This window comes from Stegastes partitus, unplaced genomic scaffold, assembly GCF_000690725.1.
Source record: "Stegastes partitus isolate 25-593 unplaced genomic scaffold, Stegastes_partitus-1.0.2 Scaffold268, whole genome shotgun sequence".
Taxonomy (NCBI): Eukaryota; Metazoa; Chordata; class Actinopteri; family Pomacentridae; genus Stegastes; species Stegastes partitus.
This window is the reverse complement of record NW_007577999.1, coordinates 2,794-28,032: the sequence shown is the minus strand read 5'-3', so window position 1 is coordinate 28,032 and position 25,239 is coordinate 2,794. Positions and strand designations below refer to the sequence as shown.

At 45.0% G+C, this 25,239-nt stretch overlaps 1 protein-coding gene across 1 annotated transcript in view; it reads left to right on the top strand.

Annotated features, from left to right (window-relative positions):
* Nucleotides 1–24,353, top strand: part of LOC103357689 (tankyrase-1) — a 102,132-nt gene extending 77,779 nt beyond the window's left edge. Inside the window, exons 17-29 of the mRNA XM_008282356.1 lie at nucleotides 6,999–7,218; nucleotides 9,929–10,038; nucleotides 11,102–11,290; nucleotides 12,478–12,558; nucleotides 13,678–13,864; nucleotides 13,962–14,041; nucleotides 15,315–15,435; nucleotides 17,517–17,614; nucleotides 18,576–18,650; nucleotides 18,789–18,894; nucleotides 21,659–21,845; nucleotides 22,542–22,698; nucleotides 23,246–24,353. Of these exons, the coding sequence (XP_008280578.1) occupies nucleotides 6,999–7,218; nucleotides 9,929–10,038; nucleotides 11,102–11,290; nucleotides 12,478–12,558; nucleotides 13,678–13,864; nucleotides 13,962–14,041; nucleotides 15,315–15,435; nucleotides 17,517–17,614; nucleotides 18,576–18,650; nucleotides 18,789–18,894; nucleotides 21,659–21,845; nucleotides 22,542–22,698; nucleotides 23,246–23,332 (1,698 nt within the window). The 3' untranslated portion in view covers nucleotides 23,333–24,353. The remainder of the gene's footprint in view (nucleotides 1–6,998; nucleotides 7,219–9,928; nucleotides 10,039–11,101; nucleotides 11,291–12,477; nucleotides 12,559–13,677; nucleotides 13,865–13,961; nucleotides 14,042–15,314; nucleotides 15,436–17,516; nucleotides 17,615–18,575; nucleotides 18,651–18,788; nucleotides 18,895–21,658; nucleotides 21,846–22,541; nucleotides 22,699–23,245) is intronic.
* Nucleotides 24,354–25,239: the final 886 nt, after the last annotated feature.

The window sequence follows — 25,239 nt, the reverse complement described above, 5'->3', positions numbered from 1 at the left end:
AATCACCTGCTTCTCTCCGCTCCATCATTGGTAATTAAATTTTTTTATTTTTTTCGCTGTTTGAGGAAGCGGCTCCGACAAAAACAGGCAATTAAAAAAATGTCACGTCTGGCTCTGGGAAATTGTGATATTTTCTGGCATTTTTGAGACAAACCAAGTCTTGATTAATTGAAAAACAATTGAGACATGAGTCTATAATGGAAATGTCAGCAAAGATTAAATAGTACAGCCGTAATCATTCACGAGGTTCTGATGGGGAGCTGTGAAGCCACGTCTGGGATTATCTGAGGAACTTGGACTGAACTTCTCGGTCCTGCGATGGTTGAAGACTCGACAGACTCGGTGATGTCAGAAGAAGAGTGTAGTGAGCCTTGTGGAGCTTTAGGATTAAGGAAGCGGTGGACTGGTTTCAGAGCCTGACAGTCATCCTGTGGTCTGCTGGTTAAAAACCCAAATCCAGCTCCTCACTCATATTTTAAAACCCAAATGATGGAGGTGGTGGAGGCTGCTGTGCTACAACACAACGTGAACACGCTGAGGTAAAAACCTTCTGTTACACGATGTGTGTGTGTGGACGCTGTCATCCGCTGCCCTAATTGCCCCACAGACAATCTGATATTGACCCAAATTGAGAGAAAAAGGGCTTTTTTTTGGTCAGGGCTGTTCCAGACTGTTAACAGTTGATGGTTCTGGCAGTTGACCAAGGGCGGCTTCCAAATTAAAAGGAAGACCAGAATAAATGAGTTCAGAAAGATAGCAGAGACGGCCTGAACAATTAATTGAAATATTAAATCAAAATCACGATATGAACGATCGTTATCCAAACTGCAGGAGCTGTGAGTTTTTAATAATGTCACAACAGACTGTTTTAAATGAAGCACTGTGGTTCTACGGAGACGCTCCGGCCTGTAAATCACATTTACACAAAACCCAACCATCATGTTTTATGTGACTCGTTTCGTAACATTTGCAGAGATAAGTGCGATCAGGTTTTCTTGCATATTGTTCTACCCCAGTACAGAGCAGCAACCATCACCATCAAAACACCGACTGTTGACATGTTCTGACTTGTGGTGGACCAACACCTTCCTGAGACACTGTTTTTGTACCTCTGTTCCAGTCGAGGCGTTCTGCTCTCAGGTTGTCCCATTCTTGTGAACGTTATGACTCTTGAACACTTGGATATGGTGTCTGAGAAGATCCTCAGTCATCCAGTTGATGGTTATTCTCGTGGTTTAATCGTAGCAACTGGACTCGCTTGAGTTCCTTGAAGACGTTCCACCTCTCATCCAACAGGCTCCATCAGGTCTGACTGACTAGTTGGGAGTTCCAAATGCTGATATCCTGAAGGAGCCATGAACACCTGAGTTTCAATTGGGGGTTTGTTGCTCCTCCCCCTCATTATGTGAGTCGTTAGTGCTCCCCCTGCCACAGTGGGGTTCGTTAGGGTCTTTGTGGTTAGGTGTGGATGTGGGTTCATCTTCCTGGGGAGAGATCTTAGGACTGAGTGGTAAACAGGTGAGAGATGATGCCTTAGACCTCCACCTCTGTTGAGGGATGGTCTTTCCACTTTGGTTCCTTCAGGATATCAGTATGTGGAACTCCCAACTAGTCGGTCAGACCTGATGAAGCCTCTTGGATGAGAGGTGGAACGTCTTCAAGAAACTCAAGCAGGTCCAGCTGCTACGATTAAATTATGAGAATAACTTGGAGACAGTGTCATAAAATTTGGCAGAAACTTGCTTTAGGAATCGAGCGAGAAGTGATCAAAATTTGGTGGTTGAAGGTTAAAGGCAGCAGCGACGTGGACGAGGTCACGGCTGCGTGGTGAGGAACCACCACATGCCCTGAGCAGCAGCATTTTCTACACGTCATGTCAATGTCTTCGTTCTCCAGATATGTCCTGTCTGTCTCCATTATATCTCTCAAAAAAGGCACCAAATGGCCTAAAACTAATATTTTATAAAAGGTTATTGTGACCTAATGGCTACAAACACAACTCAAGAATTCCCATAAATGTCTAAAAGGATAAAATGGTGACGTGATGATGGTTTATATCTAAAAGGTCGAGTCTGGATGTAAACTATGACCAATTGATGGAAACATACAGCAGCAGCTTTAGTTTAATCTATAGTGGAGCAGATAAGTGCAAATATAACAGAACATCAGCCACCAAATGGTTTCCAAGATGCAAACCTATGTCTTTTACCGCAGCGACATCCTGGTGACTGATGTGCTGGGTTTTGGTGTTAAAATATATAAAACAAAGCATCTAGTATCCAATCTGCATGTTCTAACACGCTAACTTCGACCTTAATAGCTGGCTTTAGGCAACAATCTGAAGTACATCTCAGTACATGAGCATCCAGAAGGGATCAGTGGAGTTCTGCTCATACATGATCTCATTGGCCGTGAAATTGTTTCAGCATTCTGGGGAAAGGCTAAGACATTAGATGTGTGCCCTGAAGCCGCGAAAGTCTTCACTGAAATGAGCAGCTATCCTACAGATTGTCGAAAAAAAAGATAGAAAACTGTTTGAGAAGTTTGTCGTCATTATGTGCAACTAAGTGGAGCAGCTGAAGAAGCACAGCTGGAACCGTTTGCCAGAAAAACGCAGGTTCCTGGAAGCCATCCGTCCAACTCATGCATCACTTGTTCAGCACATCCAGCATGAAGGATACGAGGAGACAGGGTGCATATGGAGTCAGGCCTCGGTATGCTGATGCAGGAGGAGAGAGCTGAAACTTTATTCAGTCTGTACCAGAGATGCCAACAACTTGTCAGGTGTTGAAGCCGGTTCCATTGCAGCCATTCAGTTTGCCTCCAACTAAGCCCAAGCCCAAACAGCTTGTGGTGGTCTCCAGAGTGAGCCAGGATACAATCCCCAGCAGCCTCCTGGTGGGTCACGGATGCAGCCACGGCCTCCAATCAGGACCTCCCTCATTCCAGAGTCCATCTCCTATGGACCACGGCCAACTAACTTCTCTCATCATGACCCGAGTGAGTTTGCTCGCCTTGAGCTTTCATTGGAGAACCTCTTACCACCAGACGCCACCCAACTGTTTTAAGTGTTGGCTGATCACCTGCAACTTGAAGAGGTCTGGAGAATAGCAGACACTTACCTCAACTCCCCAATGGCCTTAAGGAGCCATTAACACCTGAGTTTCAACTGGGGGTTTGTTGCTCCTCCCCCTCGTTAGGTGAGTCCTTAGTGCTCCCCCTGCCAAAATGGGGTTCGTTAGGGTCTTTTGTGGCTAGGTGTGGATGTGGTTCCATCTTCCTGGGGAGAGATGTTCTCAGGTGTTAATGGCTCCGTATCAGTATGTGGAACTCCCAACTAGTCAACCAGAGCTGATGAAGCCTCTTGGATGAGAGGTGGAACGTCTTCAAGGAACTCAAGCAAGTCCAGCTGCTACGATTAATCCACCAGAATAATTCGGTGACAGCGTCATAAAATTTGGCAGAAGCTTGCTTTTGGAATCGAGTATCATCAAAACTGATTAACAGTTAATATAGGTTTTTATAAAATCCTGAAATTACGCCATCTTGAAAAATGGCCGCCATTTTTAATGTTTTTTTTCTACTTGGGCGTCCAATAAGTAATGCACATGATTGACAGTTTGACTGATTTCCCAGGTATCTGACCCATTATAACTTGAGGAGTTGCTAACGAGAGGCAGGTGGAGTGTTTTATGGTGAAGATGTTTAACATAGTTTGATGAAGACCATCTGCCTCAGCAGCTTTATGTGTGATCATCCAACATAAGGATGTCTGAGTGGGAGTTTATTAGAAGAGACTGTTCATCCTTGTCGGGTGTGAACACGGTGACGGGCTCGTTTTTTTTTGTGTTTTTTGTCGTGTCAGAATATACTGTTGTGCTTTTAATGAGCGTGTGCAGGTAGAACCGAGTCAGTGCTCTGAGTTCAGACGTGCAGCAGCTGCCCCGGGCCACACTTTAACTAATCCAACGGTCTGGAGGCAAAGGTCAGAGCGACACACAGATGATCGATGGTCCATAGTGGTGGGCAGCGCTGGCGTTTTTCCACTCTGGTCAGAAAGCTCCCATCGTGGTGAGTTTTGGTTGGATGTTGGAGGGAGGGATTGTGATCGCTGCACACGGCCTGGTTTCCTGTAACATGCTGCACAGAAGCAGCGGCGTGCGTTGCCACACTTTGGTGTTAATCTGCCGTGGCCTCGGGATGCAACCGTTCTCTCGTTTAGAATAAACTGTTCCAGAGTTCAGCAGCAGGTTTTCCTTTGTCTCCTCTGTCTGTTGTCAACTTTCTATTGTCCCAGAATAGAGCGCTGCTGCCGCGCCGCTGATCGTCTATGAAGCGCTGTGAGACTTACTAAATACGTATTAGCATTTTCTTTGTTAGGGAAGACATGTTAGCGCATAATGAATTGAAGTACAATCTGTCTTATTAGCACTTGGCATGAAACACGTGAACCCGAATGACTTATGATCTCGGCTGGATGTCTGGGTGTCTCATCATCTTGCAGGAGACCAATCGCTAATTAAGCAGCGTAAATTTATCATGTTTGGAGTTTCTGTTGACAAAGAGTTTCGCGCGGTAGCTTCTTTGTGCTCTTTCAATCACGCTCAGTGTTTACGATAGAATACCCAGGTTCTCCTCTGGTAGCCATGCCAGCAGCACAGCTCCAGGGACAGCAGCGCTTTATTCCAGACTGAAATACAGTCGTGACTCGATAATCCGACACTAAATGTAAAACCTTCTTTTATGTCGGATAGCAAGGCTGTCGGATTGTCAAGACGGAGGTCCAGATACAAGGAGGGCTTGATGCTGGAAGGCTCATTAGTTGTTAATATTTATTATTTATATCCTATATATTCATTTTGTGTCAAACTCAGAGTGAACTTCTGCTTAAAAAAACCTTCATCCATCATCATTTACACACTTTGTCCTTCAGAAGGTCACAGACAGGCGACCAGTCCATCGCAAGGTCGACACAGACAACCGTTCACGCTCACATTCACACCTGTGGCCAACTATAAATCACATTTAACCACCGTCAGAACTGTGGGAAGAACCCAGTAGAAACCGACATAGACGCAGGAGAACCGACCCAGCAACCAGCCAATCAGCAGGCTCCACTTTTCAACTTCTTGTTTTGTATCTGGAAGGCATTACTATGATGTCGTTCCATCTCACACCACCAGGGGGCTTCTGCTCGACCGTCTCTGATTCTGTTCTCATCAGATGAGTGTTTAAAATGGTATCTGTGCAGTTTTAGATTGATATATCAGGTACTTTGATAGTTTTTTTTTAATATATTGCCAGTTGACCCACTTTCAGCACATTTTTTCAGGCATTGAAATAGAGGCTACGTTTGAACGACAATATGAAATGTTCACTTATTTCACATCATACCATTAAATCAGAATCTACAATATTAGATCAAATGCTCTCTGATGAGGATTATGGGTGAGATGAAACCTGGAAAAAGCTGAAACCATCATGACAAGTTTCCTTTGAGCAACTGAAAATGAAAAATAAACCCATGTGTAAAAAATCAATCTGGAGAATCATCCTGAAACTCCTGAAATCTGTTCCTCTTGATTTAAGTTATCAAACCTGCTTCATCAGTTATGAAAGTTAAACAAAAATGTCATGGCTTTGGAAGCTTCTGATTGGTTAATTGACAACATCTGAGTTAATTGGAGGCACACCTCAAACACGCTGCTTCCTTTGGTGACAACATGGAACATCTAATGAAACCAGCCAAGAGAACCGTGGACCTCCACCAGTCTGGTTCATCCTTTAGCTTCCAGATGGCTGAAGGTTCCACGTTCATCTGTTCAATCTATTACATAAACACCACGGGAATGTCCAGCCATCATAGCGCTCAGGAAGGAGACGGTTCTGTGTCCCAGAGATGAAGTGTTCTGGTTTATAAATATCCATATTTTATGCTATAAAAATTCTGGTGAATCAGAGATGGTTGAGAAGAAATTGTTCTGAAACGTTGATGGTTTGAGATGGACTGACTGTTATAAAAGCTGCCTGAACTGTGAATTAAAAGTTAACCAGAAGTTCTTTGCAAGTTTGGCTTTAATTTGCATGTGAAAATAATGACCTCACTGAAAACGGTGCCAAACAATAACCACAACTGTCAGCCAGAAAACTACGAACCAAAAAATACTATTTATGGGAACACAAACACTAATTTGTAATCAAGTTTTTAAGGCGTCAGTGTGACTCCAGACATCCTGACTGGGCTGCTTTTTATAAACACATTTAATGTAAAACCCAGTTCCCATTATTGCTTCCAGGTTCCAATATCATTGACTGCTGCAGATGTTCACTGTTTTTTCTTTGTTTGCATGTAAACTATTTATATTCTAGTTCTCCCGGATCGAGGATCAATTACGGGGAGGATGTGATTAGAAAAAGCAGCGGGAGATAATAGAAATGGAGACGCTGGGCAGAAAAATCCAAGCCGGGCTCCGAACCGCTTTGAAAAACAGGAATATAGCTGTGAGAGATGTATAACGGACAGTTTCAGGCCAGCAGTGGATGCCCAGGGGAGTGGTCCCACAACATCCAGTTTTAATGAGCGGATTTCAAAACTCACAATGAAATGACAAGTTAAGCCGTAACCTAGGAGACAGCTGAGCGATGAAAACGTCTGCCTTCCCCTCGTCCCCGGGGTGCCTGGTGTTTTCCACTTCACTGGGTGTCCTGTCCTCACCTCTCTACCTCCTCTGCTTCTTCCCTCTCTTCTGCTCTCTGGTGATTTACCTTCATCCTCGTCTCACTCGTCACTTGTCATCACGTCTTCCTTGTTGAAGTGAAGCGCCTCCACTGGGGTTGGGATGCTCTGGGATGTGGAGGCTTTTCTGATATTTATTATTGTTCTTATCGGCTTCTTGGCGTTTCACAGAACGCAGCTTTCAGATTTATTAATCGTTTTGTTTGCAAACACTTCTTAGATGTTAGTCACGTATCGGATGAACGTTTCTTTGACTCTGCAGCACGGAGCCGATCCAACAAAGAAGAACCGGGACGGGAACACGCCTCTGGACCTGGTGAAGGACGGGGACACCGACATCCAGGACCTGCTCAGAGGAGACGCTGCGCTGCTGGACGCGGCGAAGAAAGGCTGCCTGGCCAGGGTGCAGAAGCTGTGCAGCCCCGACAACATCAACTGTCGCGACACGCAGGGACGCAACTCGACTCCGCTCCACCTCGCAGGTAACAAGAAGGCTGCAGACACTCACAGGTCACTTTACCAAGTCGTAAAAACTCCCTGATTAAGGATTTAAGCGACTTGGGGCTCGGTGTATTCTGCCGGTGCCAATCACTCCAGCTCTAGCGTGTCAGTAAAAGCCGACCTTGGGTTTTAGCACAGAGCCGCGCCAAGAACAAGGCAGTAAACACATCCAGGAAGTCCTGAATACAAAATCAGCGCGTGGACCGACAAGTCGCTGGAACAGTTTAGCCATTTATCAGCGACTTTTAATGACACAACTTCCAAAGATCCTTAAGAATCTTTGTTTTGTCGTGCGTGAGGTTCATCACGCGGCGTTTTATGTACCCGTTAATAGGAAACATCATTCTGAAATACGGCCTCCCTTCATGTCACCTCCACGTTTTATCGCTCCGGCGCAGCTTTACTGCTCAGATCCGATGTTTTTATTCATTTTTCTGGCCGTTCACATTATTTTTTAAATGTGGTCAATATTTAGAGCTCAGCAACGTCACGATGCAGAAATAATCACGGGTGCCGATGAATTCGTTAGAAGTTTGACCCCAAACACTCCTGAGGTCCAACGCCTCCCCGTCCCAACACTAACTCCTTTTATTGCAGCCGACTTGTTTGTATTCGTCGAGTGACTCCTGCCAGAGCAGCACCGAAAGAAATGCCAATGACTCAGTACGATGGTAGGACGGGTCAGGCCGAGGTCACCCTGTAAAGAATCAGACCTGTCTCTGATTTAAAACCACAATCAAAATAAATTACTGTGATTTGAGAAACTTTATCTGAGTCACGCATGAGTGAAAAACAAATGGGGCGGCTTTGGCCTGCAGTCCGACTGAAGCTCTGACCTTAACGAGCTCCTCCTATTTCCCAAAATTAAATGTAAGAACACGTTTGGTCATCTTTTTGTTTTAGCTCTGACGGGATGAGAGCGTAAACGTTTTACGAACAGTATCATCTGTAACTATGTACTTATTCACAGATTCATGATCAAAACAACACATTTATGCATCTTTAAGGTCGTTAACTGCAGTAATATATCTACGACGAGTTTGGGTCTCTCACTAGTTTTATGCATTTCTTTATAGCAGCGATACCGTCTGTACGCTGTAATGTATGTATTCAGCATCTGTAATCACCGTGACATCGGTTTCGGGGATAAAAACCGATGCACCATCTTGCCATCGCACCTCACGGGCATAAACACAAACACACACAAAGGCCTAATGAGATTCATGCTGATATAATCATCCATAAATTTACATTAACACACTCGTCTTTCTGTGCAAACCGCAGACTGTTCTGCAAACTCTGAACACAAAAGAGAACAAATGGAAGAAGTGCACGGGAGCGTTTACTCACATTTAGTTTGGTGGCGAACATCAGCGGCGGCGCTGTCGTCTGACTGCTGTAGGTCACTCAAATGTCAGCAGGAAAGGTCAATGATTAGACGTTTTTAATTTGTTTGTCTTCATTTTCATGAAATTTTGTGACACGTGACGGCAGCATGAATCTCACGTCCAGGTTCTGATCCAGTGTTTGTATCTTTACTTCCCTTTAGTCCTTCATATGTTCCTGGTGATGAAACTGATGCGTCTCATTTCTTGCTGACTTTTTAACGTCTATATTTAGACTCTGTACTTATACAGAACTTCATCAGGTATAAGCTTTCTTTTTTTATCAGACAATGAGTGTTTTTCAGTTAGGAGCTGTTTTTACCTTTGACCTGTTGCGACTGTCGCTTCAGTCTTCCTCAGAAACGTCACTGACGTCGGTGGTGATGTGTCTTCATCAGCTGCTGGTTTCCTGGAGGAGGTGTGATCCACCTGGCGGTCTGTCAGATTTACCCGACGGGCCACGCCTCCTGCTGCCTGGTGGCATCTGCAAGAGAGCGTCCCATGTGTGGGGCAGCATGATGCCCCCTCATCATGGCTCATTGTGTCTTTGGCTCGCCTCCTGATTTCTGTGGTCTCCTTGATCCAACATTTAAACTTGTTGCTCTCCGTTGTGATGATCTTTGAGTCAAAGACACCATGAACCGTGATGAGGGGGCATCATGCTGCCCCACACATGGGACGCTCTCCTGCACAGACCACCGGGAGGCGTGGCCCGTCGGGTAAATCTGACAGGTTGCCTGGTGGGTCACACCTCCAGGAAACCAGCAGCTGATGAAGACGCGTCACCACAGATGTCAGTGACGTTTCTGAGGAAGTGACAGTCGAAACATGTCAAAGGTTAAAACAGCTCCTATCTAAAAAACACTCATTGTCTGATAAAAAAAAAGAAACCTTACAGCTGTAATCAGAGTAAACAACATGAACCCAATCACGCTAGAACTCGATCAGACCGCGTTTCTATATGACGATGAAGTGTTCAGTCTTAATTGGAAAATGTTTTGCCACTTTAAAAGTTAAGAAACTGCTGAAAAACACTTTCCAGGTCTGTGATTTCTCTTTTCTTCAAAGATCTGACCACTCAGACACACACCCACGCTCCCTCTGCCTTGATCTGCTCTCTTGTAAAAGGAAAGGATGATTATGCGCGTTGTCACGCTGCAGCTGATGCAGGCTGACGTTCTCTGTCTTCAGCGTTACTTCCTCCTCCCGTTACCTGACTGGCTCTTTGTTTCTCTTCCTCCACGCCTCGTCTCTCCTCCCTCGTCCTTCCTCCCGTCCTGCTCTGATTCCTCTGTGGTCTCTCCAGCCGGCTACAACAACCTGGAGGTAGCCGAGTATCTGTTGGAACACGGAGCTGACGTGAACGCGCAGGACAAAGGAGGGCTGATACCGTTACACAACGCTGCTTCGTACGGGGTAAGACACTCACGCTGCTGACTCTGGGTTCTGAGATCTGCTCCGAAATGTTAGATATTTGTTCAGATGTATTTTAGGAAACAACTCGTCTACAGCAAAAGTATAAATAAAATATAAAAACTTTCACTAATCAACTATTTTAATTATTAAAATGGAATTACTTGTTAGCTTTCGAAGCTAAAATGTGAAGATTTTCCTTAAATTCTGAACTGCAGGAACTCTAAACTCAGTCCTGTTGTTATTTATCATTATTGACATTTTATAGACTAAATGATGCATCAATTAAATCATTCAGGAGAACCAGACCCACTAGGTTTCTTTTTTCCACTGTTGTACGTTGGTTTCCTGCCGAGTCTGACGTCTCTCAGGAGAATCTCGTGAAGTTCACTACGGCTAATTACGTTCTGCAGGAGGAGCTGAATTAGAAAAATGGTCACAGTCCAGTAAAAAAGTGCAGATTTCTCATATTATGTTTATGATACGGGACTGTAGGGACCTCATTTATTTCCACTCTTGGAGAAGTGCATGTATGTGACTTTACCTTCAGCGGGAGTCCTCGGTCGAGTGTCTCGTAGCTCGTCAGCGTTCTGCTCCTGAAAGAGTCATGAAACACGTGTCGGTATGAAAGCTTGATGAGCTCGACACGCACTCCAGCAGCGTCTCCGCCTGCGACTCCAAAACAAGCCGCGTTATGTTTGACGCTAAAACACGAGTTGGAGTCAGACGACGAGGGAGACGAGCAGGAAAAGAAGGAGACGAAGGACCGGTGGGAAAACAAGAACCACGATGGAGTTAATAATTCAGTTTCTGTTACAGAGAAGCCCACATTCTCCTTCTTTTTCTCTGATCACGATTTTGTCGCGCTCATTCACCAACACTTCACACATTTGCTCTTGTTAAATGCTTTCATTGCTGTTGTCTCTCACTCGCCCAACCACCTCCTCACTGCTCTCATGCCATTTCTCATCTCTTCTCCTCTGCTCGGCTTTAAATCTGTCCCGGTTCTTCTCCTCCTCCCTCCTACCTGTCCTCTCCTGTCTCCTCCTTCCTCTCCTCTGTCCAGCACGTGGACATCGCCGCCCTGCTGATCAAGTACAACACGTGTGTGAACGCCACCGATAAGTGGGCGTTCACTCCCCTCCACGAAGCGGCCCAGAAAGGCCGGACTCAGCTCTGCGCCCTGCTGCTGGCCCATGGAGCCGACCCCACCATGAAGAACCAGGAGGGCCAGACGCCACTGGACTTGGCGACGGTACGAGAGGATTTTCTTGGTGATCCTAGCTTTTCTGCCATTAGGACTCTCACGGCTCTCATCAGCTTTAACTGATGTTTGGGTGATGCTAATATTTGACTATTCAGAGGAAACTTTGCAGAAATTTCGACGGTCTCGCCTCCTTGCTCCCTAATGAGGTTTCCTAACAAGCTTCCTTCCTGGTTCGACTGTAGGTCCCAGTCTGAGAGTCTTTCCTAGAAAACAACACATCACTGCTGCTGACATCCACAGACTTGCTCGAATTAGTCCGCTGTTCTGCTGCAGATTAGAGGAAACACAAAAGCTGCTGTTTAGCGCCGTGTACTCGCTGACAGGGAAAGTAAGACGAGTTCTTTAACAGAGAACGCTTCATTTACAGACCATCACACTGAAGTGTTGGTACGGCGCTCCCAGAGCAGAACAACCCGAACAATCCAACAAAGAGTTTGATCTAAAATCATGACGATTTGAGCTGAAAACTTTAGATTTTTTTTGTTTGTTTTTTCCAGTTGCTGGTTAATTTTGGCGTCACTTCTCAAAGCATCTCAGCCGTCACCTTTAGAATATGATAGAGAAAACTGTTCCACATGCAAATGACCAGATAAATCTGTACAAAGAAGTCGCCGCTGCTCGTTTCAACAGTGGATTTGCTGCGGCAGCGTAACCTGATCCGGTGTGACCAGCAGCGTATTGTGCTTCGCTAATGAGAGCTAATTTTAGATGGATATTGCCGTATAACACGTTTCTGTGTCAGTTCACTGACTTAATGACCCGTCTTCTCTTGTATGATTGTCACACAGCTTTGCAATTTAGCTTAATGCTAAAAAAAAAGAAGTAGCAATTAGCACCATCCCATAATAGTCATTTGTGCTGCAGCGGCCACAGTTCGGTAAACGTTATAGCCTCGCTTTAAAGGGAAGCCCTTCATGTGTCGTATCTGAATTCAATCATCCTGAAATCTGAGCTGCTCTTATGTGTGGCTTTGATTTAATTGGCTGAAGGTAAAGAGTGTGATGGCTAAACGACATAAAACTGAAAAAAAGACAAAAAAAACGTGTGTTTCTCCATCGATGAACATGCTCCTCTGACTTTATGTATGAAAAACTACTGTGTGAAAAACTTCAACAAAGCAGTGACTCAGGTTTTCGAGCCCGACCATAAATTAGACCGCCGGTTGTGTGTTCCAGGCCGATGACATCAGAGCGCTGCTGATTGACGCCATGCCACCAGACGCCCTGCCAAGCTGCTTGAAGCCGCAGGCCACCGTGGTGAGTTTCCACACACGGGGAAGACGTGGAGCTTTTAGCTGATGAAACATGTCCTGTGGAGGCCGTTATACGTGTTTGCTATTAACAGAAACAGCGAGCGTATCTGGAAATTAGAAAAGGAATATTTAAGTGGGGCCATTTGCAGTAAAACTGCTGATGAAAACGACTGCAGACGAGTTTATTTCGTTGTACGTGAGCTCATGTTTGGGAATTACAGTTTAACCCTCTGAACCCTCAGCAGGTAAATACAGTTGAGTTGTTCATTTACATGCAAGTGCTAGAAACAGTTACAGCTGAAGTGTAAGAAACGAATGCAACCCAAATGTCCAGAAAGTTGTTAAATCAGCAGCTCAGGTGAGAGAGCAAAGCTGTGGAAACTTTGATTGAAGTCATCGCTGTAGTTCAAGTTCAAACGTCCTGTGTTTGTTCTCTCTGCGGACGTCTCTGGATCTTGAGCTTCACGTCTCTGACCTGCAGCCGCTGGCCTCACCGACCCCCAAAATCCTTCATATTTACTGTTACGTTCTATTACTGCTCTCCATCTGCTATCCTTTTCCCCACCTCCCTATCCCCACTCTCACCCAACTGGTCGAGGCAGATGGCCGTCTGCCCTGAGTCTGGTTCTGCCGGAGGTTTTTTTCCCCTCCATTGGGGGGTTTTGGTTTCTTCTCACTGTTACCAACCGCTTGCTCAGAAGGAGTCCAAAGCCTACTTTGGATTGTTGGGTTCTCTGTTTAAATTTGTAAGGTCTGTACCAGGGGTGTCCAATCCTGGTCCTCCAGGGCCACAGTCCTGCATGTTCTAGATGTGTCCCTCTTCCAACACACCTGATTCAAATGATCAGGATCTTTATCAGGCTTCTGCAGAGCTTGATGATGAGCTGATCATTTGAATCAGGTGTGTTGGAAACATCTAAAACATGCAGGACTGTGGCCCTCGAGGACCAGGACTGGACACCCCTGGTCTATATCTTACTTTGTTAAGCGCTGTGTGATGACATATGTTGTAAACTGCGCTATACAAATAAAATCCGTCAGACATGTCACTGGTGATTTAACTTGTGTTTCACCAATAAAGTTTTACTAACTGACCCTTTAAACCAAACCCTCTCCCTCCCAGGTGAGTGCGACGGTGGTGAGTACCGGTGCATCGGCCGGCGTGGTCATCTCTCCGTCTCCATCTCCGTCCTGCCTGTCAGCAGCCAGCAGCGTGGACAACCTGACCACATCGCTCGGCGACATCACGGTGGCCGGAGCCACCGGAACCGCAGACGGAGCGTCTGGGTCGGACAGGAAGGAGGGAGAAAGTACGAACGCACACACACCAGCGTACAAGTTGTCCTGAATCGGGAGCTGTTTACACAAACACCAACTTGTGCTGATCTCATCTCTTTGTCTGTGCAGCGCTGCTCGACATGACCATCAACCAGTTCTTGAAGAGTTTGGGGCTGGAACACCTCCGAGAAATCTTCCAGCGGGAACAGGTACACAAACACAGTTCTTTATGTGTCTGGGAGAAGACAAGCGAGAGAGGAAACAGTGAAAGGTGTGAAGCAATAGAGAGGCGCTTTATTTCTTTCAGGGATATAAACTCACACAGTTTGGGTCCAAACAAGCTATTTTAAGCACTGTGGTTTTTTTTCATTTGTTTTAGTTTCATTTCACTTTCCCCCCTTATTATCCATTCTAGCAGCATGAAGTGTACCAATAGCTGTTAATTTACTTTCTCCACCACTGACACAAGTCTATTGCCATTAAAACTGGTTCAGACGTCCATGTTCCCCTCAGAACGAACTGGAACGCCTCTGGTGATCCTTTAACTTCTCATGTAGCTGCATCGAATTTGACTTTGCTTTTGCTGCGTATCCTGCTTTGGTTTATGGCTACGTATCTGTACGTCTAATGGCGTTTCCTTCAGCCTGAACTCTTAATTCATGTTTAGTGTTAATTAGATATGCTAACAAGCAGAAGTAGGCACTACGGTGATCATAGTAAACATCATAACTGCTCAGCATCACATCATTGTGCTGTTTCCACCGTGGCTGTAGACTCTTAATCTCGCCGTTTTTGTAAATCTTAGCCGTTCAAAACTAATAAAGCTGGAAGAAGAGGACAGAGTAAGACAGGTGATCATTTAAACAGAACACCAGAGAAACATCAGCTAGAAGCAGACAGATGTGTCTTCTCCTTCGTTTGAGGTGATTACATCAAACTGTTTTACTTCATTCAGGCTTGTGTAGAAGCTCACATCCGTTCTGCTGTGGTTCCCAAACAGAAACACATCTTTATATTAACTCCTGGCGCCAGATGAGTTTCTATTCTGCTTATGTATGTTTTTTCTTGGTGAATGTCGCCCTGAAGTCCCAACAGACGGTTTCTGTTGTGAGGATTTTCACCTGCATCTGAGTTCAGTGACACGCAGAGGAAAGTTATCTGTGCTCCCCCTGAACGAACTCATGACTCCACCGCCATCGCTTTGCATATCAATGGATTGATTACTGCCATCCGTTCGCTGACCTTTCCTTCGTGCTGCTTGTTTTTCATGAATATGCGTCAGACCTGTTGTCTTAGATCACTACACTCATGATTATTAATGGACTCTTTAATGTATTCTTTTGTTTAAATTTGTTTGGAGTTTTACTGCTAAACACACTAAACATCCAAAGATTTTACATATAATTAGAAGTATGGACACTGTGGTGTTATTTTCCTGTTTATTGACATAAACACAAAGCCCCATTTGCTGTTTCTGGGCAGATTTCGCTGGACGTTCTGGCAGACATGGGTCACGAGGAGCTGAAAGAGATCGGCATCAACGCTTACGGCCACAGACATAAACTCATCAAGGGCATCGAGAGGCTGCTGGGAGGCCAGCAAGGTCAGGAAGCTCACACATAGCGTTCAAGTGCATACGACACGGGAAAAACACAGTCGATAGGATGTCAGTAGTTTAGTGTGTAGATGAGACGCTGCTGAGCTTTAACAGCTAGTTACTGGATGAATGGTGCTAATGTTCAACCTTGATGTGTAATTAATATTTAATATCACGTTTAAATTGTGTCACATTTCCACTTAATTGTTTTGATAATGTGAAGATGTGCTCTACAGTCAACCTGCTGCACATCAGTCTGAAAACACCCAAATGATCATCTCACACCTTAAAGTCAAACTCGTCAGTTCAATATTTGAATGTAACTGCAATGTTGATTATTAAACATGCTAATTAGGCCCTAATCTTAAATATAACAAAGCCACAGATTGTAAATTAAATGTAGACAATAGTCTTAGACATACAACTGTAAAGAAAAGTCTGCCTTGAGTTTGTCATTTGACGTAACCAGACGGGTAGCGTCAGCCTACTTTACAATCTGTTTTGCTCTAAATGGGACATAATGTACAAAATAAACATCGTGTTGTGTTAAAGGGGACTTGAAACTAGCGATTGAGACGATAACATCATGAGGAAAATGTTCATCGAGGTCCACTTCTCATCGACTCCTAAACTTCTTTTTGCAGTCAGAAGTGTCGCCACCTGCTGGCCAGTGGACAGAATGTAGATTTAAGCTACTGTGCAGGCGCAAAGGCTTTGTGACTGTTTTATATTCAGTGTGTGAACAAAGCCAGGTATCGACTGAGATGCTTCCCTACAGCAGGTCACAGTCAGGACAGAAGGACCAGCAGTGAACTCCTTCTTTGTTTTAGATGTACAATAAATTCAGTGTTTTCTCCGCTTCACCTCGCTGTTAGACGATCCTTTGTTACCCTGTGCTCCTCAGCTCCACCAGACTCCCTCGACAAAAACAGTGTTTTTACCTTGCAGAATATTGCTGGTCTGTTATTGTCTGACTTTGTTGTTTTAAAACCACCAAAGTCGCCCGATAACAACAACAAGTGGGTCGACCGAGGCGGCGGTCGAGCAGCAACTCTCATTTTCTGCTGCGTAAAATTACTGTTTTTGTCGGTGGAGTGGAGTGGTAGAACAGCTTCGGTTTTCCCAGAGAGGGCTCTCTGCCGGCGAGGTGAAGTGGAGAAAATATTCTAAATATGTTATACACTTAAACCGTTATTGGTTTTCTTAGCTGGGCTGTTCTCAGATGGCTAAGATGTGTTTCAGTGCTGACCCCATCCATAATAGCTTAGTTTCTGTGCTGGTGCTGCTGTCTGTTTCCCCAAACTGGAGGCGAGCTAACCGCCATGTGCTGTAGGTGATACACCAACTATATGAACACACCTCTTCAGAAAAATGTAACCGTCCCTTTAACACAGGGGTCTCAAACTCAACTCACCCTCTGGACGTAGAGTCTGGCTGAGGCTGGGCCGCATCGAGTATTCCCCCAAAACAGGGTTTCAAGTATTCCAAAAAAAGTACAACTGATCCAGTCTTCTCAATCTTCATCAATAACAATTCTGAACATGAAAGGTTCTTCAGAACACAGGCTTCTCTGACCTACTCCCTGCTGCCAGAGGCTGGGCAGCGCTTCTTCTTACAGCTGAGCCACATCTGGCTCGAGGGAGGAAGCAACTGAGATCCTTAGAGTGGCTTGAAGATGCTCATCAGGAAGCTTGGACCTGTACTTTGACTTATTAAAGTTCATGGTGGAGAAGAGCTTTTCACACACATAGAAAAAAACATGCATTTGCACTGGGTGACAGGATGTAATCACTCCCGAATCACGTTTCAAGTGGCTAACGTTGCTAATTCGTGTTGCTGTCATGAGCCTGAGCTATGGTGGCCCACAAGTGACAAAAAATATGAAACGTCCAGGGCAACGACTCGCGCAGGTGCGTGTGAGAAAAACGTTTAACTTTGATGTCAAGTAGAGGACCACAAAATATCGTCCGGTGGGCCTCAATTGGCCCACGGGCCGCGAGTTTGAGACCGCTGCTTTAACAGTTTGTGTCACCAGTTATGCTTTTTGATTTGTTCCGTCAGTAATTCTTCAAAATGTGTGCCTTCAGGTGCAAACCCGTACCTGACGTTCCACTGCTCCAGTCAGGGCACGGTGCTGATCGACCTGGCGCCGGACGACAAGGAGTTCCAGTCTGTGGAGGAGGAAGTACGTAAACACGCTGCAGACAGACTTTACACAGAAACAGAGAAACCCAGACCAGTTATTTTTAACTGACCACCTGCAAAACACTTCAGCAGTCTGGTCGAGTAATTTAAGCTCTCTGTGGGATGATGGTTGAAGCTTTATCTGTGCGTTATTAGTGATTTCAGCCATCTGGCTAAAATCACATGAAGTGTCGCCACAGTGGGCAGGACGGCGGCGTATCCCTGCGACCGCTCTGCCGACTGTATTACTCTTGTGAGGCTGAGCAGCAGTGATTGAAGGAGACGGTTCATATCAGTGGGAAGCTGCTGAAACTAATGAGAGCCGTCAGACGCTAACAGACACTTAACAGGTGACTTCTACTGTAGGTCTTGGTTGAGAACTTGTGAAAGTGCTGACATGTGGTCTGGATTGTGTTTTTGAACAGCAGGAAAGGTAAATAAAGTAATTTTGAAAAGGACAATAATCAGTTTGCCCACACCACGGCGCCGTTATTTTGTAAATCCAGATGCTGCAGCCCTTGTTTTTATCGCTGCTGATGCCTCGCGTTTTCAGCTGCATTGTTCTAAATTTCCCTCAGGCATCGTCAAGGTATCTACGCTGATTGATCGCTGGTCTGCTCCATCACTGACTCTGTGGCTTTTGTAATAGCAGGAAAACCACACAGCGAGCTTGACTGAATTTTTAAAAATATGAGAAAACTAGTTGGGATTCTTAACAGAGATGGATTTCACTTCAGCGTCTTTCTCTGAATATAAAAACACTCCGGGGGTGCCAAAGCAATCAGCAGCTCTCCTGATGCTAACGCCGTCCAGAGATCTGCATGAATCACACTTTACGGAGTGCGATTGACAAAATCTGGAAAGTGCATTTCATCACTGTTTTCACATTTCCCCTTGAAAAGCCACAAAAGCATCACGTGTTGTAATTGTCATTGTCACATGTCTCTTAATGTCCTCCTCAGCTGCAGAGTACGATCAGAGAACACCGCGATGGAGGCAACGCAGGCGGAGTCTTCAGCCGGTACAACATCATTAAGGTACGCACTGACACACACTCAGGCTTTACCGACACCAGGTTTCTCTCTTTTGGACAGAAAATAAGGAGTTTGGACTTGAAGGTTCAGTCCATTTTAAACCTGACGTCTCTTTTCATTCCTCCTCTCGTCTCTCTGCAGATCCAGAAGGTGGTGAACAAGAAGCTACGGGAACGATACGCACACAGACAAAAGGAAATCGCAGACGAGAATCACAACCACCACAACGAGCGCATGCTCTTCCACGGTACGTAAACACGTCTGATTAAACAGGACAGCATGACGGCTGTGATGCTGGCCTTCAGTTATACAGAACGTCGATCGGGAAGTCCTACTACCTTCATGCATTTGTTTTTTTTCATCATAATTTGCTTTTTTTTTGTTTTGTTTATTTGCAAAAGCTGCTATGACAGACCGACACGTTTGCACACTGCTGTTGACATTAGTTTGATGTGATTTTCATGTTGGAATAAATACTAAATAATAGGACTTTTCTTGACATATTACACTTATTGTACATTTTGCATCTATCTATCTATCTATCTATCTATCTATCTATCTATCTATCTATCTATCTATCTATCTATCTATCTATAACACTCCAACAAAATAGACCAAACATTAAGCCACATTCAGGATGCAATGTTAAACAATTTCCTTAACCGACAGTCAGCCGAGTTAACAATAATCAATAACTCTTCATTAATAAAACACATCCCATATGCTGATAAAACCGTCTGTAACCACTGAAACCTAACGTTGTCTGGGTTAAATCAGGAATTTGTAGGACAGATGAAGAACAACAAACATAAGAACTTGATTTAAAACGGCTATTCAACAATTGACCCGACAAAATCCAGTATATCACTCTGAACAAAGGAGCAGCTGTCGTCTGTAATAAATCACCTGTGATGTCAGTGATCTTCTCTTCACAGCGGTTTGATATCAAAATAGTCTCCACAGCTGATCTACATGTTCACTGTAGCTAACAATAGTCCAGCTGCTGGAAACAGCTGCTCAGCTGGAACAGATGTTCACCAATACTCTTGCTGCAGCTTTATCAGTCCAAGAATCTGTCAGTATTTACTGGCACTTCTAAAATGGATTTATGTCGTCGATACACTTCATCATGTGAGTTTTAGTATTGATGGAAGCATGTAAAGGGAGTCCTGCTGCTCCTGAACGTTAGCAGCATTAGCAAAATGAACAGCTTAGACCTTCTCTCTGCTGACGGACGCTCATCTCCCTCTAGCATTTGAAAACCCAGGTTTAGCATTAGCATGAGCCCCACGTATCCAGCTAAACCGGACACCTTTGTTACAGCTAAATGCTGCAGAGCCCATCGACACGACACCTGGCAGCTGAAGGTCCGCCTGCTTTTAGGGCAGGGTGATACGGCCAAAAATATTTATCACGATATAAATGAGAACATTTGCGATAACGATATAACTGACGCCAGACAAAATACTTCAAAACTGCACAACTTTATTGGTGCAAATAAAAAAAAAGAAGAATTTCTTTTCCATTTAGCAAGCAGCTGTTCTTGATGTGCATTAAAGCTGTAATGTACCAAAATCAATAGTGCATACGTTGTAAATTGTTTGCTGACAATTTGTTTAATCAAAAGTCATTTCAAATGGAAACGGGCTGACAGATCCTGAGCAGAACCATGCATAGTGTCCATGGGTGAATATTTGGGCCGACGGGGCGGAAGTGGGCGGGACACACAGCCAGTACTTGGCTGCTCATGCCAGTTTAGGATAGCAGTCACAGTTCTGTTTCCACCATCGGGTGGCGGCGGTGGTGGGGGGTAGCGACGGTTGGCAGGCAAATATTCGGATCTCAAAATCACCATCCGGACTCCACCACAACGACTTAATACTCCGATATCCAGGTCCAGCCCTACTGTATCGGTCGATGCATTCGCCGCCATGCTTCTCGCTCCCGGTGCATTAGACCGGACGAACACAACGGCACTGCTCGTTTCACTTAAATTTTATCGCGATATTTCAGTTTCGCATCATCCCCTAACGTTACACCGGTATTACGGTGCGCGGTATGATGTTGCCCTACCTGCTTTATGCAACACGTTCAGGCGGTCAGCAAACACACCTGGAACTTCTCATGAAACAATAAGAGGCTCCATCTGGTGAAGCGACGCGGTACTGCAGACATACGCGTCCTGCGTCTTCTTCCTCATGACCAAATACCATCAATTAAATCATTAACGTCTCTATTTTGCATAAAGCTGGAGTGTGAAACAGGCTAGTACAGCCGCCGTATACAGACTGAGCTTGTCTGATGTTTGAGCTCTACATGTTATAGCCATTTGACTGTATAAATACATTCAACCTGATCATCCCAAAGTGGAGAAGTGAGTCAGAAAACGGAGCAGATTTAGTCCAGCCTGGTGTCACAGTCCCTCTTAATGAAGTCTGGATCACATGTCCCTGTAGTTTCAGTCACTTCCTATTAGTTGACAGCAGTAAATGCAGCCTGGCCTCCCATATCAAGGTTCAGCCATTTGTGTGCTCTGAAATTAACTCCACTGTGCACTGCAGCGTCTTCACTCCTACGGCTTGACTTTAAGCTTCAACGAATCTCATTAATCTTCCGTTCAATTTCAGCCACGAGGCTCGCTCCAGACGCAACCTTTCACAGCAGTCGGGTTCGGCTTTGTTTAAACTCCACACACTGTAGATAAGAAAATCCCAGAAAGCTTCTGTGATGCCTGAAGTGTGCGTCTGGCACCGATGACCGTACTAACGTCTCCGTTTCACAGAGCACACATCCCCCAGGGGGCGCTTGAACTGTAGCTGGAACTCTACTCTGCATTCTTGTGAATCATCAGAAACACTCTTCGTATCATCTTTTTATTTTTATTTATTTTAATATTCTAAACAACTTGTATTTGAGGACGTTTGCTGACAAACAAAAATGTGTTACGTGTGCATATAGGAGGCGTCCCCACAGTGTCTTCCGTTGATTCATTCATTTTGTTCCACTTCCAGGTTCTCCCTTCATCAATGCAATCATCCATAAGGGCTTTGACGAACGTCACGCCTACATCGGTGGCATGTTTGGCGCTGGCATCTATTTCGCCGAGAACTCTTCCAAAAGCAACCAGTACGTGTACGGGATTGGTGGAGGAACAGGATGTCCTACACATAAAGACCGTTCCTGCTACGTGTGTCACAGGTAAGGCGTCAGATCGATTTAAATAAAATGAATGTTCTTTAAAGGGCTGCAAGGTGGATCAGTGGTTAGCACCATCGCCTCATAGCTAGAAGTTTGCTGGTTCGCATCCTGGTGAGGAGACTTTCTGTGTGGAGTCTCCATGTTCTCTCCGTGCAGCGTGGGTTCTCTCCAGGTTCTCCGGCTTCCTCCCACAGTCCAGAAACATGCTGAGGTTAATTGGTGATTGTAAATTGTCCGTAGGTGTGAATGTGAGTGTGCTTGGTTGTCTGTCTCTAAGTGTAGCCCTGTGATAGACTGGTTACCTGTCCAGGTGAACCTGCCTTCACCCTGAGTCAGCTGGGATAGACTCCAACCCCCCACAACCCTGGTGAGGACTAAGGTGTAGAGATGATTGATGGATGGATGGATGGATGTTCTTTAAAATAAAAAAAAGACAGTCCTTCTGCTCCCCGTTTGTTCTAAACCACTAAGAGATGCAAACTGCTTCCCATCCTGTAGCTCCATACTGTCGTCCAACAGTGCAGAGAGAGGAAAAAAAAGAAATAAAAACCTACCTGTGATGATCTCTGTTTCTGAGAAGCACGCTGGTATTCAAAAGCGGCTGTTTTGTTGACATCGACCGCCGCCTGCATCGTATCCTGTAAGAACAAACAAACATGGGTTTTGTTGACAGCGTTGGTTTATGTGTTTCTGCAGACAGATGCTGTTCTGCCGGGTGACGCTGGGGAAGTCATTCCTTCAGTTTAGTGCGATGAAAATGGCCCACGCCCCCCCTGGACACCACTCCGTTATAGGGCGACCCAGCGTCAACGGACTGGCGTATGCAGAGTACGTCATCTACAGAGGGGAACAGGTCGGTGTACCCAAACGCACACAGATGTTTTTATAACTACAAACTGTCTGTTAAACTGTTGCAGCTATTTTGTTTAAAATGGGGACTCGGGATGTAGTAGTTACTGGACGTAGCTTCAGTTTTAGGTCTGGCTGTCCTTCAGACCCTCTTGTTAATGGACATAAATTCTCTTTTTGGGGCTGTTTTGTAGCCACCTGTTGCCAGATAACACATTTTGGAACTTTTGTCTGCCATTGAATCAGGCGTTGTGCCATCTGAACAGACAAGCGCGCACATCTGCATTTGTAGAACAGCCAATGGGAATGACACCTCTGAAAAAACCCTGATATTGGCCAGAGTCTCCCTTAGCACAATTTTCTAAAGCCTGAAAACAAAGCCAAGAGGAGGTGCACAACTCTAATGTCCTCTCAAGCCATTGAAATTACAATATGCTAAAAGGTTATTATGGGATTCTGGCTCAATGATGACAACTTTTAAATACTCTGTCTGATTTCTAGAGCTGAAATCATAACATTTTGTGTTATATTCATGTGTTCTGTGTCCTCAGGCCTACCCAGAATACTTGATCACCTACCAGATCGTGAAGCCAGAGAGCCTGGCCACGCCGGCTGCCACTGCTGAGCAGAAGTCCTAAAACGAAGCCACAGCGAGTTGTGGAGATGGCCGGATTGTAGTGGACTCTCTACGAGGACTTGGAACTGAACTGTAAAGTGTTTCAAACCTCATACCTAAAGGTCTCCAGAGCTGAGCTTAAGAAGGACGAGGTGAAGTGTCGACTGGGCAGGAGTCAGATGATCCTCGGAAACCGGCCTGGATGAGTCTAAAGAAGACGAGAAGGAGAATGAACAGAGAGCGTTTCAGTTTCGGGGCGAAATACATGTTCAGTCCAAAGCAGCAGGCAGCAAAAATCCATTTTTAATCAAGTCTAATTTTGAGGAGGAAATGCAAATTTGCTGATCAGTGTTTGTGGATGCTATTACAGCTCCCTGATATGATCTAAAAATTAAAGCAATTACGACAGAACACAATCCCCAACCAAACAAATGCTGCTGTTCCTGCACCTTTGCACTGCTCAGATATTCTAGTCCCACGTTTTAATGTGTTGTTTTGATATCATGTCCTCTTTAGGCTTCGTGCATCATCCACAACAACAAAAACAACACCTCCAGGTCATTCCCACAACACAGTGATTGTTGAGCTGAGAGAACAGACATCATTTTGTGTCACATGGTCACCGGTGATGCTGATGTAAACAAGACGCAGAGCTCTGTGTTCTCTCACACCGTTTCCAGACAAAGAAGGAACCTGAAAAGGATCGTGCAGAAAGATAAGTGATGGAGGAGTCAGTAAGCATGAGGCCAACAGGACACTACGAGACCACATTTCACTGCTGCTACCAGTACGGGCTGCACACTTTCCACTGCAGTCCATACTGGGACTGACCAGCTCTACAACCACCAGTTAGACAAAACCAGTTCATTTCAGAAGTGCCGCTGCCAGCAAACACCAAACCAGTACACTGAACAAAACATGGACATCATGTTTAGATGTTTCAAACTTTTAAAGGGATTTTTAGGTTTATAGTTCAGAAAAAGGGCTGCAGGTGTCTCGGTGGTTAGCACCGTCGCCTCACAGCTACAGCTCACAGAAACATGCTGAGGTTAATTGGTGATTGTAAATTGTCCGTAGGTGTGAATGTGAGTGTGCTTGGTTGTCTGTCTCTAAGTGCAGCCCTGTGATAGACTGGTTACCTGTCCAGGTGAACCTGCCTTCACCCTGAGTCAGCTGGGATAGGCTCCAGCCCCCCATGACCCTAGTGAGGATTAAGGTGTAGAGATGATGGATGGATGGTCAGAAAGAGAAGCTACGTTGAGCTAACAAGTGAGAAACAACCACGATCGTGTGACAGCGTGAAAACCAAGCTTTCAACACCATCCTCTGTGTTGCTTTTTGAAAAGAGATCATTTCAAACATGTCACGACGAACCATCTCACAAGAGCTGGTTACTGGTTTGGTGTTGCTGCAGAGACTCTGACGGCGTTGCAGGAACTTCGGCTGTGACAGTCAGATACGGTGGTTGTAGCTCGTTTCAGTCTGGCTCCGACTATAACTGCCTAAACTTCCACTAAACAAAGCGAACTGCACAGATTGTCATCCTGTTACATGTACACGCAGACACACATAGTCTCAGCTGCCAGTTTATTAGGCACACGTGACCTGAACAAACAGAGTCTGATGTGACGGGCGTACGGTGTGCTCTGCCTTCATGGAGGTTATTATCAGCTCATGTGTTAATTGGGGCTTCACTTACTGAAGCATAAGAGGCGTGTTGTCTCTTTAATGGTGATTGTGGTCCACTCAGACTTTTCAGCTTTCGTTAAAACCGTTTTAGAAAGGTGTTGATTCAACCTTGTGATCATTTTTTTAGAATGAAGTTTGCAAATTCTTACTGATAAAGATGTGAACCTTCATGAAGGTGTTCCACTGCTGTCGTAGTGGATTTATTTTAACCATGTGGACCTAACAGACTGGCACCAGAAC